This window comes from Thamnophis elegans, chromosome 13 (assembly GCF_009769535.1).
Source record: "Thamnophis elegans isolate rThaEle1 chromosome 13, rThaEle1.pri, whole genome shotgun sequence".
Lineage (NCBI taxonomy): Eukaryota > Metazoa > Chordata > Lepidosauria > Squamata > Colubridae > Thamnophis > Thamnophis elegans.
Genome location: NC_045553.1, coordinates 16,673,658 through 16,692,200, shown reverse-complemented (window position 1 = coordinate 16,692,200; position 18,543 = coordinate 16,673,658). Strand labels below are relative to the sequence as shown.

Here is an 18,543-nt window from a genome sequence, read left to right as displayed (position 1 = left end):
CTTCCTTCCTTCCTTCCTTCCTTCCTTCCTTCCTTCCTTCCTTCCTTCCATTCTTAGATGAGAGGGAATCTTTCCAGGTGTCCATAATGTTCCCCCCCCCATTTCTTTCTTTGAAAGCGAGTGCCCTTCTCCCGTGATCTCATCTTTGAGGCGACTTCTCCTGCCTTCCCTTTGGCCGGAGGGTTCTGGTCTCTCCTCCCTTGCTAGGAGCCCCTGAAGCATAAGGGAGTCCCGTGAGGAAAGACTCGGAGGGGTTGCTCTACTCTCTTCTCCCTTCGTGGCCAGGTCCTTCCTTTCACAGGAAGGGATACAATAAATAAATACTCTGCACCTCCTGCTCAGAGCCTCCTATTCTGCATCCTTCGTTTCCTGGCTCAGCTAAGAGCCACTTGTTCGCTCCAGCATTGCAGCCCCTGCACAACCACAGCATCCCGACCTCTGCCCTCAGGATCCGGCCTACACGCCTGAGAGTTGCAGCATCACATGGTCACGTGGTGGCCATGAGAGCGCCCTCTGCTGGCTTCCCACAAACAAAATCAAACGGAAAATCACAAGTCCTTCTGTTCTACATCTCCCCCACCCAGTGGATGTGAGAGCGATCTGATTACGACATCTGTCACCCCATTGATCGCCAGGGTTGATCTGGCTGGCTAGGCGAGTGTCCCCTTCTTCCCTCACCACTCCGTGTGCGTCCCTCCCGAAGCTGCGCGCTCAGTGGAAGAGGATGACCATCCCAGATAGAAGGAGTGTACCTATCTTCGGTCAAGGGTATACGATAGCTGCGCTCCCCTGCTAGAACCTCCAAACAAGCCCCACGCAGTGGTACCCACCCTGAGCCTTGCCCTCTTTGCCTCAGCCTGGCTCCTCGTGTGCCCCACTGCCCCTCCTCCACCCGGCAGCAGCCATTTACCTACCAGCCAGCCTGCTTGCAAGCAAGCCATCCCAGGCCGACAGCTTCCTGTCAGCTTCCCATTGGCTTTGAGTGTTGGATGCTGGCAGGAAGTTGCAACGAGGTCCTCACTTAAGGACCCACACACCTTGCTTAATAACAGCAATGGGGACTGTTGGGGTTGTGGTTACTAAATGGTGATGTCACACTTCATGACATCAATGCTTAGCGATGGAAATCCCAGTCCCAGTGACCACCACTAACCAAAAACTCTCTGTAGCGGGAAAGGTTATTTGTCCTTGAGAATCTTGCCTAGGTGTGGCCTAGGAAGGCAGCCCATTTCTCTCGATGGGACAGTCCGATCGTTGCTTCTCCCTCTCAGTCGATGGTCTTGAGCCTCACCTTCTGTGTTGCCTCTTCCTCAGAGTCCAAGATTCTGCAGAATCCCGCTCTCTGCATAAATGGGGCAAAGCCTCCTCCCCTCAGTGGGGCTGCGGGGTCCCACATCGAACTGTAGATCACATCATAACCGTCTGTGAGCCGAGGGCCCATAGCGGCCCAGCATCTGGTTTTTAAAAAATATATAAACTATACTGCACTTCAATGGTTACATGGCTTAGAGACTGAACATAGATCTTTTTAACATTTATTTTTTTTATTGTATGTTACTAATCTAGGTGAAATGTTCATATATACATTGCTAGTCCACCTATGATACGCTGTACGCTAAATAAATCATCCCATCTTTTTGCAGGGCGATCTGCGCCGCATGTGGTCAGAGCCATTCCATTCGAAGTCCAGCAGCTCACGGTTCTTGGAGGTATGATGGAGCGGACGGACAGCGGCCAAACTTCTGCCTGGTCCTTTTTTCACTCACAGCTTGCTTGCGGGTGCCTGAGGCTGGGCTGGTACTTAGGAGCATTGCCAGTTTGTGGAACTTGTACAAATGGACTTGCTGTATTTCCCAGAGGAGAGGGCAGAGCGGCCGGGCTTCCCCTCCAGCCTCCCTCCTTGTGACTGGAGACCCCCCCTGCCTGGCTCCCTTCTCCTCCCGGCCCCCCTCCTGTTTACAACTCAGTGCCAGACCATCCGCTCTTCTTGAGGGGGGCAGGAGGAGGAGGAGGAGGCAGCCTAGACCAGAAAACGGCACCACCGCTGAGTCATGGAGGAACTTGGGAACACTACAAGGAAAAATGGCCACAGCACTTGGAGTTTCCTGGAAAACCCCACCTGTACTTTGGATCCTGTTTTTCCATTGGACTCCAGTTTTGGAAAGAACTGAATTTCTTCTCACTGTACTCTCTCTCTCTCTGTCTCTCTCTTCCATTTATTTTCTCCTGTGGTGTGAGGTGACCTATGACATCCACAGACATTGACTGACTTCTTGCGGTTATTACACCAGATTAAAAACTTTGTTGTAACAAGTTACATTTCCACCCTGATATCATAAATGCAGTGAATAAGAGCACCACACAGACACACACGCAGACACACACGCAGACACACACAGACACAGACACACTCTCACTCTCCTACACTCCTCCTCCTTTTATATTTCCCTACAGGCATATGCACATATAGCATTGTCTATGTGTGTGAACCCACACTGCAAGGGTAAACTCTGCTAGGATCATGCTTTGTAGCTGAGAGGGGCTTGCTGTAATTTTGAGCATGTAGAGCAGTTGACAATAGCTTTCTTGTATATGGATCTGCAAACAGCCCCATGCCGCTCCTTGTTCCACAACCCTCCCCCCCAACCCCTCCCCCCCACGAGTGAAGCTTCCGGTTTCGTTTTCTTTTAAAGGTGGTGTATGTTGTACCGAATGTCCTCCTGGATTTTAGGGGATTTTCTTTTGATTTGCAATCAATGTAGCAAACTGAGGGGAGGAAGAAAGACGAAGCCTTTTCCTTCCTGCCTCGTTTTGTTTGTGGGTTTGTTTTTTACAACTTGTCCATTACAGTTTTTAGTAGCTCTCTTCTTGACTTAATGCATGTATTATAGCAGCTGTTGTCTTCGTGTGTTCTGATCATAGTAATGTATGACTTGTAAATACATTTTTTTCTATTTTCTATTTTCTATTTTTTGGTAATTTCTGTTTCATTAGTGTGTTGTATTTCTCCCCATTACCCAGTGTTTAAAAGTGGGGGACCCCACCCTCTGCTGTTGTGATGGTCAACGTTTATGATGACTACTTTGTACCTGGGAGTCTCTTAAAAACAAGGACTTTTCTAAACAAATTGTCCAGGTTCTGTTGTGTTAACTGTGACAGATCAACCATTTCAAAGTTTCCCGGCATAATGATCTCTTTCTGATCAAAAGAAAAGTTTCTGATTTTCTATTGGAAAGGTTTGGGCCTGTAAAATCTCAAATCCCAGCAGGTTACAGGCCTTCCCTAGAGTTGCTTTTAAGAGGTTGGACCTGAGGTGGTTCATTGCCCCTATGACTGGCCATGCGTGGCTGTCACACATGGGCAGCCATCTCCTGGTATGCAACTATCCCCTCATTGTTTGCTTTCTGTGTTCCTCAGCAAGTTCCATGTTGCCTTCATTTTTCTGTCCAATTTGAGAGCTTCCTGGAAGCATCTGGTTTAGGTGCCTGCAGGAGATGGCATCCTCTGATGCAGAGGACCTCCTCTTTGTCTCCAGCTTAGGAGGCACCTTGAGAAAAGTGGCACAGGAACACAATTCTTAAATTAGGGGAACCCCAGAGCTTCCTTCCAGACGTTGTGGGCGTTCCATCCCTGGAGGTTTTTAAAGGACAGATTGGCCAGCCATTTATCTGGAATGGAGAAGGGGGCAAAAGTGTCCAACCGTGGGAACTTTAAGACTTAGGGTCTTCAACTCCCAGAATTCCCTAGCCAGCATAGTCTTCAATTCCCAAGATTGGACAGCCCAGTAGAAGGCCTCCTGCTTGAGCATGGGTTGCACTGGAAGACCTCCAGAGCCTCTTCCAACTCTCTGATTCTGTGTTATGTATGTCTCTCCCATCTTTTCTCCCTCATGGAACTTGCAGGCCACCCTACATCCATCCAGGTCTTAAGAGCTGCTTGAAAGAGCTGCTTGACTTCTAAAGATGGCTGCTTCTGTTGTCCATGTCAAATGGTCTGTCTGGAGCAGGTTGAAGTTTTTGTTCTAAACAAATTCAGGACTTGCAATTTCCAAACAAATGTAGCTTTTGTACTGTGCATCAAAGACTCACAGTTTATCTTGGCTTAGTTGACTAATTGGAGCTGATCCTAAGAATCCCTGCACATTTCTCAGACTCATCAGGCCGACCCCGGCTGTATCTTGAGGTTTGCTTGCTTTAAACTTCTTCTTCAGTCACTTTGACTATTTGAATAGCACAGACCTTTGGAAAAAGAGCCACCTTATTTTGCATGTGTTCAAGTCACAGGGCAGGAATTCACTTCCAAATGCAGATTCTCTTAAAAGCTTTCATTGGCGGCCGGTGTGCATTTGCATATGTGACAGCAATGAAGGTGTTTGTAGGTTGTTTAGAGAGGCAAGATTTCTTTTATGAAGGGGACCAAGCCCTTCTCTGACTTCTGGTCCACTAATTTTGCATATTGGATTTTTGCACCCCCTCCTTCTCTACCACCCCCGACCCACAAAACTCTTGGTGGGCCTGGGCTTAAATTTTGAAACTCCTTGCTGAAATCCCCAGGTTTTTTTGCAGTTGAAAGTTCTTGTCACTTTCAATCATTTTTCAATTCTCAGACATAGTTTTCTTGTTCTCAGCGATAGTGATGTAATCCCTCGTCTTAAAATCAGTTTTGGTGCTCCTAGGAGAATTTACCCAGTTGCATGGAAAATTGATGTAAATTGCAGGTTATGGGAGAACTTTTTGAAGCCATGATAACTGTTTGTTGGGCTTTTCTTGTCTGGCTTGAGGGCTGGGAATTGGCAGGCAAGAAGCACATCTGGCCACTTGAGGAGGCAGGACTTTGTCGAAGGGCCTGGAAGCAGCTGGGAAGCCTGCAATGATCGGGGTCTCGTGGTGTCAATCCACCTTCCTCCTGGAGGGCCTTTCGATGCGCTGCGATGGGTTAAGAGTGACTGGGATTTTCAGCTGCGCAAGAAGCGCATATGTGGTGTTTATTTTGCTCTGCTCAGACCATGCCTTTCTATAAAATATTCCCAATGTACGCATATTTTTAAACCATACTTTTTAGAAGTCATATTTTTACAAGTCCGTTAAAAAGCAGCTCCAAAGTGGATGCTATACTTGTACTATAATTAATATCCCAGCATCTTATAAAGTATATATTAATTTGTGCTTGTGGCTCTAATTTATTTAATGATGTGTCAAAATTATATGTCATTGAGGCACTGATTGTCAGTGTCTGGTTTCTTCAAATCCATTTAAAAATGTTTTGGTTTTTGATCCTTTAAGAGAGAAAAAAGAGGGAGGTAAAATTATTATACAGGCAGTCGATGCTGGGTTGTCTTATATCAAATTACACATTTTACTTTCTATTTAAAACTGTTCTCGTTTTCTGCTTTGAATTGTCTCAGTGGGAGGAAACAATGGCTCACTTCATGTTCTCCCACCGTGGCTATAAAATGACTAGAAACTGGTGAAGGTTTTGTTATTTAAATTCCCCAACTCTGTAGGCAAGGTCCATGCCTTTTTCGACCATAATTTTAGCTGGGACTTGAGTTTGAACGAAGGCCCAGAAGAGCAGAAGGTCCTTTTCCTAAGAAGAGCTGCCCAAGGGCACGTGCAGAGGCCAGCTGGGGTGGGCAGCGCTGGAGCCGGTGGAGATGGCTCTGCTAAGCCCTGCCAATTGGAGACAAGTTAGTGGCCAGAAACCTCAGTTGGGGTCTCCTCCTCCTCTGGATTGAGTCCCTGTTTGTTAGCTCTTGCCCAATCTGTTGCCTGGCCAAGCACTGCTTCAGAGGGCAGCTTTGCCAACTTCTCTGGAAGGATTCCAGGGTCGCTGGACAGATGGCCACTGAGAGGCCCAGAAGGTCTAACAAGATGCCAGGTCCTATTTTTTTATTCCCAACATGGGTTGTCCCTTAAGGTACCCAAGTTTTGTTGCATGGCTGAGCCTCCCCAAAACCCAGGGAAGGTTACTTTCAGCAGTTCTCCAACTCTTGGTCATCCCGCCCTTGTGTGTTTTAAGGCTGGCTGTACAGGGTGTTGCCTAGACCCTGCTGTAGTATCAGGAACCAAGGAAGAACCTGCCATCCAGCAGAGTCCCAAGGATGATCCTGGAAAAAGCTTCTCGGGAGGAGCAGCAGCAGAAGCAGCATTCTTTGTTGACTTGCTTAAACATTTTGATTCAGAAGCTCATACTTTCTTTTCCCGTGGTGTAACTGTACAGGTACAGGTAGCCCTTAAACTGAATTTGGGTTGCTAAGCAATGCCATCATTAAGCAAATCGTTATGTGATCAGACCCAATTTTTTGACTATTTTTTACTACAGTTGTCATTACTACCGTGGTCATTAAGTGAATCACAATTGCCTAGTGAATCCAGCTTCTCCTATTGGCTGCTTGTCAGAAGCCAGCTGGGAAGGTGGCAAACGGACTGCAAAGATGCCACAATTGTTGTAATGCGAGCACCCAAGTTGTGATCATGTGACCGCAAAGTTGATGTAAGAGTTGTAACTTCAAAGCAAGCCCCCTTTTCTGAGGCCATCGTAAATGTGAATCCTTGTTAAGTGAAGAGTGATAGGTTGAGGGCAACTGTAGCTGGATTGTGCTGTTTTTGGGGTGAAAGGGCAGACGCAGATACACCAAGATGGACGGAGTTCCTCAACAGCCCAACATTGAGCTTCCTGGACTCTGTAGGATCCCCTCTACCTGCTGACATCTTCCAATTGCGATGGGCGAAAAGTAGATCCCACACTTGTGCGACTTCTCTAGTTATTAATCCTGGAATGGTGCATTTTGAACTTTCTTTTTATCCCAGACCAATTTTACCTGCAATATCTTTATTATATTTTAAATAATTATGGGAAATATATAACTTAAACCACTATCAAAAGTGAAAAGATTAACAAAAGTTAATCTTATTGCACTGAGGAAACACTACAACAAGGTGGCGCAGTGGTTAAATGCAGCACTGCAGGCTACTTCAGCTGACTGCAGTTCTGCAGTTCGGCTGTTCAAATCTCACCGGCTCAGGGTTGACTCAGCCTTCCATCCTTCCGAGGTGTGTAAAATGAGGACCCGGATTGTTGTTGGGGACAATATGCTGACTCTGTAAACCGCTTAGAGAGGGCTGAAAGCCCTATGAAGCGGTATATAAGTCTAACTGCTATTGCTATTGCTATCCATGTTTGCATTCAGAGTCACCTTTAGCTTCCGGGTGGCCTTCCAGGGCAGCCCCAGAGAGAGAAATCCAACTAAGAGAGAAGCAAAGTGCCAGGCCCAGGGAGGAATGAGGACAGGAGGACCAAGAGAGGCTAAGCAGTGAACACGGGAGACAGCTCAAGGGAGGAGCAAGGCCCACCCACTCCAGGATCCTCGAGCACAGAGAGTGGAGAGAAGGTGGGAACAGCGCAGGCTGACCCGATTACTCGGGAGGAGAGTGTCCCGCCCCTCTTCACAAGGCCCACCTGGGGACCCAGACTTAAGGAGCCGCTGTGGGGAGGGACCTTTGTTGGGAACAAACCCTGAATTCGTCGGGGGTTCTGTGCCATTGCCGAGGTTTGACATTTCCTGGACTTCTTGCTGGCTTCCTGGACTCATTGACTTATTCTTTTGCCCTGCTGGATTTCTTGCTTCGCAGCCGTTGTGCTCACAGTATTGTGCTGGACTCCTTGCAGCCAGAGGCTGCTGGAGGGGTATGTGTGAGAGAGATCACTTTGCTCTGGGACTTGCCAGAAATGTGGGAGCGTTTGGGGGAAAGTTGGAGCAATAAAGGGCCGGTTTGAACTATCAGCAGACTGGTTTGCCTCTGCCATGCCCGGGGTCATCACACAAGGCATGACAGAGCAAATGATGTCCTGGCGCAGAAACAAGAGGCAGTTGTGCAAGTTGGCAGTTGGCTGCCGTTGCCACCTTCAGGCAGAAGCCACAAGTCCACTGGTGATTCTGGTTCACCGGTTTTAAATGGAGGGAGTGCAGCCCTCCCATCAGCGAGGATGGAATCTTCCTGGACTCAGAGAGCCTTGGGATCCAAAGCAATGCCATCTTACTAGATTCTGACTTCTGCTCACTGCTTTGTGGTTTGATGCTACCCAGCTAAATATTGGCCTGCTGATACTGTATCAAGAAATAACCTGCCAGGCTTCATACAGATGTTGTAGAGGAGTCAAGCATTGTGGCCACCCACAGCTGAAGGGCTCCACTTCTCCCACTGCCATTTGCTGGATTCAACTTAGCAGAAGGACAAGCACTCTTAAAAAATGTTCCACCGATTGCCAAACGCAGGATATGGCCCAGACCCAGGCTGTGATTTAATCAAAGGCTGCTGAAAACTCAGAGATACACCAGTCATCAAAAAGCATGGATATTGTTTCACAAACCAATTGAAAATCTATTTCCTCCAGAGTTACGGACCCACAACTTACTCAAGAACTTTCACTACGAAGCATCAAGGAGTGGTTGTTAATTCTCCAAATCAGGCTAAGTGATGTCTAATTGAACAAGGAGAGCAGTTCCACTGATCGGAAAAGGCAGGGATCCAGACCAAAAGAGCCGGTGGAGTTGGTGTCCTAGGGGATCAAGATCCACTCCCTCAGACCAACCATTGCAGGCTCATCCCAGGTAATTTCACAAGAGGAGACTTTCTTCACCTCAACTGGTGTCTCGGCATCTTATCTCTGAATGCCAGAGGCTCAACAGATGTTCTTCAGAGCCTTCTGTCTCCTTTGGGGACTGAGATGGGCTCATCAACATTAATCAGGCTATGATATCTGATTTGTCAATGTTCCCCAAATTCAAATTGCTGCTTCTGCTCCAAGATCATGAGTGGTCAGGCTCCTGAGTTGAGTGCCTGTGACAAGCCCATGATTATCTCAGCATCCATAACTGGAGAAGGCGAACTGAAGCTGCCCAAATCATCGGCCTGGGAATGTCCGGTGCTAACTTGTTATTCTCAACTTTGACAATTAACCTGTTGACTTCAACCTCCAGGACATGGTGGGGAAAGCAAATTAAAATTAACAAACGAAAAAAGCTCCAAGCTGGAAACTAGGAGATTGAGAGTTCTCGTCTCACCTCAGGCCTGAGAGCCGGCTGGGTGAGTTTGGGATGGTTAAATGTCAGTTGAATGTTCAGAGAAAAAGGCCTGATAAGGAAACCACTTTGAGGGGGGAGCCAAGGCCCAGCCAGAGTCCCCCCCCCCCTTTCTCTGGGAAGCTTCAAGGGACCCTCTGCCACTTCAGAGTTCTAGCAAGCAGCAGGCTTGGCCCTTGAATGTGGGTTCAAAAAAGGACTGCAATTAACCAAACGATACAACAAGGTGTCAGTGCTCAAATTTAATAGTCTATTCTGATTGCATCAAGGGGGGCCCCTGCCTCTGGAGCGGAGGAAACTTGGCTTGGGACACAAACAAGGCACTTGGGACTCTCGGGGCTACGCTTCGCTCACTGCCACCAACACCAGCAACTCTTCAAGCTTGGTTTCAGCAGTTGATTCGGGTCGCTTCCCAATCCCTGGTTAATATCTTCTCTCTGATCTGATTCCCAACAACCTGGTTTCTTGCAGCTGTCACTGAAGACAAAGAGAAGCTGCACCTGGGCATTTCTGGCTCCACTGGAATTGGTGTGGCCCATGATAGAGTAGATCTGAGCTAGAGCTTAGCGCAGTGCTCTCCAACCTTGACAACTTTAAGACGTGTGGACTTCCATCCTCAGAGTTCCTCAGCCAGCTTTGCTGAGAAATTGGAATCCACAAGTCTTAAAGTTGCCAAGGTTGGAGAGCCCTGGCCTAGAGGATACGAGGCACCCGGGCACCCATTTCCCAGGTCCTTCTTCCCCTGGTTGTTCCAGGTGCTTCTTCTTGGCCTCCATCGGAAACGTGATCATCAGAGGAGCTGAATGCCCAGCCGCTCTCTTCTGTGGCGAGCCAAGGAGCGGATGTCCTCCACTTAAGCCAGTCCCTGAGCTAAGGGTTGGCCCGCGTCCCTCTTCTTCAGAGGCCTCCGTAGCTGTCCTCCCCTTCAGCCTCGATAGGCCTTTAGCAGCTGCCCCGCAATCACCAACCTCTGGATTTCGCTGGTTCCCTCGTAGATCTCGGTGATGCGGGCATCTCGGTAGTGGCGCTCGGCCGGCATCTCTGTCACGTAGCCCATGCCACCCAGGATCTGGATCGCCTGAAAGAACAGCACCAGTTCTGGCACGGGTGGAAGGGAGGGCAGCTCTCTGCAAACCAGGCCCGTCTCCCAGTGATTTAATCCCCAGGTTTTGCCAGGATCTTCTTCTCTTACAAAACAGAAACGCAACTCACCTGCTGCTGGTGGTTGGCCATGCAACCTCCCCTGAAGAATCAGAGCTCCTGGGACTCACCTGGTGGGAGATGAAAGTCGCTGCCTCGGATGCCGACAGCTTAGCCATGGCCGCCTCCTAGGGAGAGGAAGCAGAGAAGCTACCTGGCACAGCCCTCCCTAGGAGGCTCAAGTTACATGTTGCAGGGCCTCTCAGGCTTCCAAAAATCATGCAACTCCTCCTTTTTTCGGGCAGGGGAAATGGGGTCCTGTGTGAGTGTGTGTGTGAGTGAGTGCGTGAGATGCCAGCAGAGTCAAGACAGGCATTTTCTGAATTTTTGACAAGCCAAGCTCAAAAGAGTTCTCTGGCCAAGGGGAAATCTGCTTTTTTGCAAGGCCTGGGAATCCCAGTGCAGGATCGTACAGGTGCCCCCTCCCAATTGACAATTATTAAGAAATTATTGAGATGCCGCTTATTCCTTCCTCAATGGATGCTGTTTTGGAAATGAATTTCTAATTCTGGAGGTCTTCCCCAGCAAAGATGGGTAGGGAATTCTGGGAATTGAGGTTCCCACAAGTCTTACAAATGCCACGTTAGGACCCTCCTGCTAAAGAAGCTAATTATTACGCCCTTTCAAAAGACCACAAGTGCTCCTGGGCCATTTTCTAGGCTGCTCAGAAGATGCTCCAGTTGGTCAAGATGGAGATTACCTTTGTGTAGGGCTTTCCTTTGTCACTCAAGGCAGCTGCTCTCCAGGTCAGCAGACGAGCCGCCTCCAGCGCCACCGCCATGTCAGCCAGCTTAAACTAGACACAGAACACCCCGAGAAGGGGGGGAGGGTTACCATTAAGTCTAATCCGGCATGATTTCTGGTTAGGGGACCACCCTCGCTTAGCTGCAGGGAAGACGGCGCCCCAGTGCTGCAGGCTGTGGATACCAGGGCAGAGGTGGGCCACTAGGGCCATTTTATGACCTGGACTTCAATTCCCAGAATTCCTGGCTGGTTCAAGAATCCTGGGAATTGACATTCACGGGCGGTAAAGTGGCCATAGTTCCCTACCCCATTTCAGTAGTCCTCAACTTACAAACTTTTGTTTGGGGCGGGGGTCATCTAAACTTATAGCAGCACTGAAAATATTGATTGATCAGTTTTCATACTTATGACCGTCGCAGCATCTCCTTGGTCACATGATCAAAATTCAAGAGAGTTGGAAACTGATTCATATTTATGACAGTTTCCGTGTCCTGGGGATCATGTGATCTCCTTTTGCAATCTCCTGATAATCAGTGGGGAAGCCAGGTTCACTTAACAACCATGTGACTAGCTTAACAACTGCAGTGATTCACTTAACAACTGGGGAGACAAAACTCACTTAACAGCTGTCTCACTTAGCAACAGAAGCTTTGGGCTCAATTGTAGTTGTAGATCGAGGACTAAAGGGTCTCCTGCTTGAGCAGGGAGTTAGACTAGAAGACCTCCAAGGTCCCTTCCAACTCTGTTATTCTGCAGCCTTCAGCCCCAGCATCCACTGGGACGGGGGCTGGAGGACCAAACTGGCCGGGGGAGGGCTGTCTTGGGTCATTTGGGCCCAGAACTCCCTTAATCACCTCCCTGACCCCATGAGTCTCTTCTGGGAGTCCCTTGGAGAGCAGCAGCAGGAGAGCAGGGGGAGGGGGCCTGCCCACCCACCCCCTACCTGAATGGCCTGCAGCTTGGTGATGGGGTGGCCAAAGGCCAGCCGCTTCTCGGCGTAATCCACAGCACAATCCAGAGCCGCCTGGGCGATCCCCAAGGCCTGGGAAGCGATTCCAATCCGGCCGGAGTCCAAGGTTTGCTGAGGAGAAGACGAGGAGGCGATGGGGGAGGGGCCTTGGGGTGGGTTTGGGCGAGGGGCTCCCTGCCCCCATCCCCACTCCACTCACCATGGCGATCTTGAAGCCCATGCCCTGCGTGCCCAGCAGGTTCTCCTTGGGGATGCGGCAATCTTCGAAAATGAGGTTGGCAGTGGAGGAAGCCCTGATGCCCAGCTTGTCCTCCTTCTTCCCCAGCGAGAGGCCCGGGCACGGCATGGGCACAAGGAAGGCGCTGATGCCCTGTAACCAACAGCAGCCTTTCCCAGGGGCTCTCCAGAAGCCCCAAAGTCACGGTTGGCTTTTCGCTGCCTAGGGGAAGGGGAGTGGGGTGGGGGCAGCTTCCCCTCCTCCCAAGGGAGCCCTCAAGGAGGGTCACCCCCTCTGCCTCTGGACCCAGCCCCCCCTCCCCAGGTCCTTTGTCCAGCAGCAGCCATCCCTGGGGAGGTTGTGCCTCCGATCAGGCCCTCCTTCCACCACTTCATGCCTTCCTTTGGACGCCTGATGACCACTGGGGTCTCCTCTGCATCTTCCCGGCCAGATTTCTCCCCCCTGGAGACATTTCCCCGGGCCCTCCCTCCCTCCACAGACATCAGCTGCTTGACCAGCACGGCTGAGGTTGGAGCCTACCTTGTGCTTCAGGGCTCGGTCTGTGGTGGCGAAGACCACGGTGGCCGAGGCCTCCCAGGCGTTGGTGATCCAGGCCTTGGTGCCGTTCAATACCCATTCGTCCCCAACCAGCTGAGCCACTGTGGATGCCGCGCCAGCATCACTGCCGTTTCCTTGGCGAGAAAAAGACTGTCTGCAACCAAGAGGCCCTGCGGCTACTGCCAGGCCATGTGCATCGGGTGGGGGAGGAGTATGCTATCTTTTGCTCTTCTCCAGCAAGCACTGCCTGGCTTGCTGCACCAGGTGGACAGTACCCTGTGTCAGGCCTGCCCCAATCTGGTCCCTTAGGAAAGAAAGACCCTCGACTCCCTTTTGGTTAAAGCAAAGGGTTCTTTTACTAAAGGTGTTGGCTGCAGTAAAGTCAGGCCATGGCATGACAAAACCGCGCTCGTCAAAATCGTGGTGATAAAATCGTGGCGCTAAAGCCGCGGCGTCATCACCGCGCATCATCACCGCCGCGACGACAGCGCGGCAACAGAAGGGCGCTTTAAAACAGCACCGCGGCAGAAAGCCGACTTCAATTAAGGTAAGGATTAGGTTTAGGGGTTTGTTTTAGGGTTTGTTTTAGGGTTAGGTTTAGCGTTAAGTTTAGGGTTAGGGTTAGGTTTAGGGTACTGAGTGCTTGGGAATGTGCGAATTTGCCCTCCGCGATTATGTCATCGCGGTAGGGTCGCGTTTTTCCTTAGCGCTTAGAACGGCGCGAATTAGTCTTCGCGCTTATGTCTCCGCGGATAAGGGCTTCGCGGATTTGTGGTGGAACCAAGTCAGGCTAGCTCTGACGTTTCCCACGCACAAATGATACAAAAACATCCACTGGCAGCCCCCCCCCCCCCCTTTGTCATCCCCCCCCCCCCCCCCCAGCAGTCCATTTCCAGCAAACCAGAGCTCACCAAACTATTTTGAGAACACTGAGATGCTTTGGGGTAATCCATATATTTTCTCATGGCCTTGGGACAGTTACAAACTGGATCTGGGCTTTATCACTTGTCATTCCATCCCTCTCCCGAATTTCATTCATTACACACACAGCTTTATTACCCTTCCATTTCCCCCCCCCCCCTCCAACCAGCCTTTGACGGCGGGATGCCTGTGAGGCGCCAAGCCGAACCAGGCAGAGCTGACACCCTACCTTTCTCTGGCACGGACCCTCTGCTGGAACTTCCACCTTGCTCAGCAGGCGCTTTGACCATTCCCACATTCCCAGAGGGGGAATGTGTGTCGGCAGCATCTAAACTGCAGTGGGGGCTTCTGGGGCACAGCCTCCACCAGGAGCCCCTTCCTCTCTGCCAAGCAACTGGGTGAAGGCAGGACAGGGCTCAATGTTAAGCAACCTGCAGCTCTTGGGAAGAAATTGTGCCAAGCGGGAGGGACACCCAGCAGGGAGCTTCCAGTTCTGCCTCTCTTAATTGCCATCTACAATTTTTCTAGAAGCTTCTGTTCAGTCAAGCAAAGCGGAGCCACCGAGGGGCAGCTTAGAGCTGCGCCAGGGCACAACGGAGGCCCAGGTGGCAAAGCTGCTGCTGCTATTCAGCTCTTGGAAGTCTTGGAATTGCAACGATTCAGGCAAGAATTGGGGGTGGGGGAGCCCCCCCCCTGGGAAGCCACGTCCAGGGGGTCCTTGCAGCCTCCGAGGTTCCTCCCCATTGCACAACACCCTGGAGACACTTGTGCAGGCAGTTCATTCATTGACCCAAGTTACAACAGCACTGAAAAAAGTGACTCGGGGCCGTTTTTCACACTTATGACTGTTGCGTCATCCCCATGGTCACCTGGTCAAACTCTGGATGCTTGGCAACTGACTCATATTTATGACGGTCGCAGTGTCCCGAGGTCACATGATCCCCTTTTGCGACCTTCTGACAAGCAAAGTAAATGAGGAAGCCGGATTCACTTAACAACCGGGAAGAAAGGTTGTAAAATGGGGCAAAGCTCGCTCCACTGCCTTGCTTAGCAATGGAAACATTGGGCTCAGTTATGGTCGTAAGTCGAGGACTGCCTGCAGAATCTTAAAGGAACTTACCTGGTTCGCTGAGGGCAAAGCACCCCACTTTCTCCCCACTGGTGAAAGGAGGGATCCACTGCTCTCTCTGCTCTTCAGACCCAAACTTCAAAACCGGCCCTAGATACAACGACTCAAGACACAAAAGGATGCCCGTAAATCTCCCTTGGGGACCCCCCCTCCTCTGACCCTCCGGGGAGCAGCCAGGGCCCCTCCAGGCGGGGCGGGGCCACTGGGGCCACGGTGGGCGGTCGGAGGAGGGGCCGCCGGTGGGACCTACGTTGTTGACGCTCATGACGACGCCGGTAGACGCGCAGCCACGGCTGATCTCCTCGGTGGCGACAGTGTAGGCCAAGCAATCCAAGCCGGCGCCTCTGTATTTTTCAGGCACAGCCATTGCGAGAAGGCCGAGCGCCCCCATTTTCTTAATCTGGAAGTGGGAAAAATGAGGTTACGGAAGGGACTTGGGGAGGTGGGGGGCAGCCCAGAGGGAAAACCCAGCAAAGCAATTTAGTTCCGAGTGTCCATCAAGTTAGTGGCAGTTAGTGGCAACGATCCGGGATCTACCCTCAAGCTAGAACGTTTATGCCCGGCTGGGCAACTCTGGCAATGTTACGACCTGTGGACTTCAACTCCCAGAGTTCCTGAGCCAGCCATGCCAACAGTGGAAGTCGACAGGGTGTAAAAGGGACGTAGTTGCTCAATTTATGCCCTTCCTTGCTTGTAGCTCAGAGCAATTTATGTTCAACAAGGACACACCAAGCAAACACAAATCAGGGCAAAAGGTATTGAGGTGACACACAGGGAGAGAAAACAGGAAATGGTGGCTGGAGAGTTTAGTTCTCCTGCAAAGAAGCTTTTTCCCTTGAGAAGTAAAAGGCCTGCATGGGGGGTGGGGGAGGATTGGCCATGCCAGGAGGGCAGGCAGAGCAGCCCAAGTGGGGGTCCCCTGCTGGAGGGGCCAAGAGGGGCCCCCGGGGCCTTGCAAAATGGAGGAAAGTTTGTCCACAGGAAGCAAATAAATCTGAAGTACAGGTAGTCCTCGACTTACGTCCACAATGGAGATCAAAATTTCCATTGCTAAGTGAGATAGTTGTTGAGAGTTTTGCCCCATGTTACGATCTTTCTTGCCACAGTTGTTAAGCAAATCACTGTGGTTTAAGTTAGTAACACAGTTGTTAAATGAATCTGGTTTCCCCATTGACTCTGCTGGTCAGAAGGTCACAAAAAGGGAATTTTAAGCCCAGCTGGGATGGCTGAGAAGCCCCCGAGGCCCAAGAGGATCACGTGACCCCGAGCTCTCTGGACTTCTCGGAAGAGCCACTTTGGTCGCAAATCGAGGACTACCTGGAAGTCAATCAGATCAGTCCGGCAGAGATCATTCACCTTCGGCAGGGCCAGAAGCCGAAAGCGCCCGGCAGCTGCAGCCGCCCCTCCCCTCCTGCTCCTCCTCATGCCCCGCCGCCCCCTTGCCAGTCGGACCTGCTCGGCGGGGAAGCGGTGGTCGCGGTCGAGGCGGGCGGCGAGAGGCGCCAACTCCTTGGCGGCGAAGTCCCGGCAGGTCTCCCGCAGCATTCGGTGCGTCTCGGGCAGCCCCGCGTGCAGCAGCCGCGCTGGAGGAGGAAGGGGGGAGGGGCTCAGCGACCTCGCCCGCCGCCCCTGCCAGGTAGGCCGCCCGGGAACAGCCGGAGGGTCCCTCCCCGAAGCCCCGCTGACCTCCGCGGGCACCAAGGACGCCCCGAAGCCCCGCCGAGGCTACCAGCGCCGCCATTGCCTCCGTCCACGCCCATCGGAGGGCGGGGATTGGCGGGGGCGCTGCGGATCCGCCTTCCTGTCGTGGGGGGGGCAGGGGGGCCGTTGGGAGTCCCGCGCGGGGGCCGGGGGGGCGCTTGGCCTTCCTGGGACTTGGCAGCGTCCGGCCAAAGAGCCTCGTCCTGCCCCGAGATGGAGGAACTGCCGGAGGGGGGTCGGAAGGGGGACTGATTTACTTGCGAGAAAACGGGGAGGGGGAGACACGGCGGTTTCTTTTCTCGCTCCGCTTCACGGCTCCGTCCTTGAATGGAGCTTCTGTGCCCGAATATAAGAGAGTTGTCGGAATCCGTTTTCCAGAAACTGCACCTCTCGGGGACGTTTGCTGTAGCCAAACGAAACCCTGTACAGAAGGTTTGGTCACAAAACGAGGATGCAGCTTCTAAATTTCCAAATTGTCCCAAGAAATCAAGGAGAGCAACCGATGGAGGCCCCGGAATCCTACCCAACTGACCTTTCTTCCTCCACTTCTGGATGAGAGAGAAGCAAGTCTCTTGGCCACTTGAAGGCTGCTATAATACGCTCCACCGCCTGCGTCTCTTTTTTCCCTCTTTTGCAATAATCACAGTTGAAAATGACCACGGAGGCCAGCAAATCCAATCCCTGGGTCAGCAGAGAAATCCCATTTAACTCCTCACCAAAGAATTGAGAATTCTTTATCAATCAATCAGAATAGTTGGAAGGGACCTTGAGGTCTTCTAGTCCACCCCCCTGTTCAAGCAGGAAACAGACCATTTCAGACAAATGGCTGTCCAGTCTCTTCTTAAAAACCTCCAGTGATGGAGAGCCCACGACTCCTGGAGGCAAGTCATTCCACTGGTTAATTGTCCTTTTGGGAAATGTCTTAATTCTATGTTGCTTCTCTTCTTGATTCTATTTACAGGTGAAACTCAAAAAATTAGAATATCGTGCAAAAGTTCATTTATTTCAGTAATGCAACTTAAAAGGTGAAACTAATATATGAGATAAGACTCATTACATGCAAAGCAAGATAGTTCAAGCTGTGATTTGTCATAATTGTGATTATGGCTGACAGCTCATGAAAACCCCAAATCCACCATCTCAGAAAATTAGAATATTACATGCAATCAATAAAACAAGGATTGTACATAGAACAATATCAGACCTCTGAAAAATATAAGCATGCATATATACTCAGTACTAGGTTTGGGCCCCTTTTGCAGCAATTACTGCCTCAATGCAGTGAGGCATGGAAGCTAAGCCTGTGGCACTGCTGAGGTGTTATGGAAGACCAGGATGCTTCAATAGCGGCCTTCAGCTCTTCTGCATTATTCGGTCTCACGTCTCTCATCTTTCTCTTGGCAATGCCCCATAGATTCTCTATGGGGTTCAGGTCAGGTGAGTTCTTTCCAATCAAGCACAGTAATCCCACAGTCATTAAACCAGGTTTGGGTGTTTCTGGAAGTGCGGGCAGGTGCCAAGTCCTGCTGGAAAATGAAGTCAGCATCCCCCATAAAGCTCATCTGCGGAAGGAAGCATGAAGTGCTCCAAAATCTCCTGGTAGACGGCTGCATTGACCCTGGTCTTAATGAAGCACAGTAGTCCAAAGTCCTCTTTTCTGATTAGAGCAACTTTTCCATCTCATTTGGAAACCAAGGGCCCAGAGTATGGAGGAAGAATGGAGAGACCAATCAAGCACAGTAATCCCAAGGTCATTGAACAAATTTTTGGTGCTTTTGGCAAAAGTTCCTCTCATCAGAAAAGAGGACTTTGGACCAAGGAGCAACAGGACTTTGGACCACTGTGCTTAAGACCAGGGCAATGCAGCTGTCTACCAGATTTTTGAGCACTTCATGCTTCCTTCTGCAGACGAGCTTTATGGGGATGCTGACTTCATTTTCCAGCTACCCACACTGCCAAAAGCACCAAAACCTGGTTCAATGACTGGGATTACTGTGCTTCCTTCAGGTGCCTTGGAGAAT

General features: G+C 50.8%; 2 protein-coding genes across 4 annotated transcripts in view; one reads left to right on the top strand and one right to left on the bottom strand.

The window, feature by feature from the left end:
• The window catches only part of SPPL3 (signal peptide peptidase like 3), a 171,844-nt gene extending 168,878 nt beyond the window's left edge, over positions 1-2,966 (top strand). For 2 of the 3 annotated variants that reach the window (XM_032230089.1, XM_032230087.1), the window contains one exon: positions 1,644-2,966. In XM_032230089.1, the coding sequence (XP_032085980.1) occupies positions 1,644-1,715 (72 nt within the window). In that variant the 3' untranslated portion in view covers positions 1,716-2,966. The remainder of the gene's footprint in view (positions 1-1,643) is intronic. The other variant, XM_032230088.1, reaches the window with a different exon arrangement.
• A 6,343-nt stretch (positions 2,967-9,309) lies between these two features.
• ACADS (acyl-CoA dehydrogenase short chain) lies at positions 9,310-16,616 on the bottom strand. The gene is made up of 10 exons (XM_032229269.1): positions 16,508-16,616; positions 16,274-16,404; positions 15,072-15,221; positions 14,813-14,924; positions 12,754-12,905; positions 12,196-12,366; positions 11,970-12,107; positions 10,983-11,078; positions 10,354-10,410; positions 9,310-10,160 (listed from the first exon to the last, which is right to left on the bottom strand). Exons 1-10 carry the CDS (start codon positions 16,560-16,562, stop codon positions 10,008-10,010), a joined length of 1,215 nt encoding a protein of 404 aa, XP_032085160.1. The 5' UTR covers positions 16,563-16,616; the 3' UTR covers positions 9,310-10,007.
• Positions 16,617-18,543: the final 1,927 nt, after the last annotated feature.

Coding starts and splice junctions, on each gene's coding strand:
- ACADS (XM_032229269.1), bottom strand. CDS start 16,562: ATGGCGGCGCTGGTAGCCTCGGCGGGGCTTCGGGGCGTCCTTGGTGCC. Junction 16,405..16,507: donor CGTCCTTGGTGCCCGCGGAG/GTCAGCGGGGCT, acceptor TTCCTCCTCCAG/CGCGGCTGCTGCACGCGGGG. Junction 11,079..11,969: donor CCAAGCTGCAGGCCATTCAG/GTAGGGGGTGGG, acceptor TTCTGTGTCTAG/TTTAAGCTGGCTGACATGGC.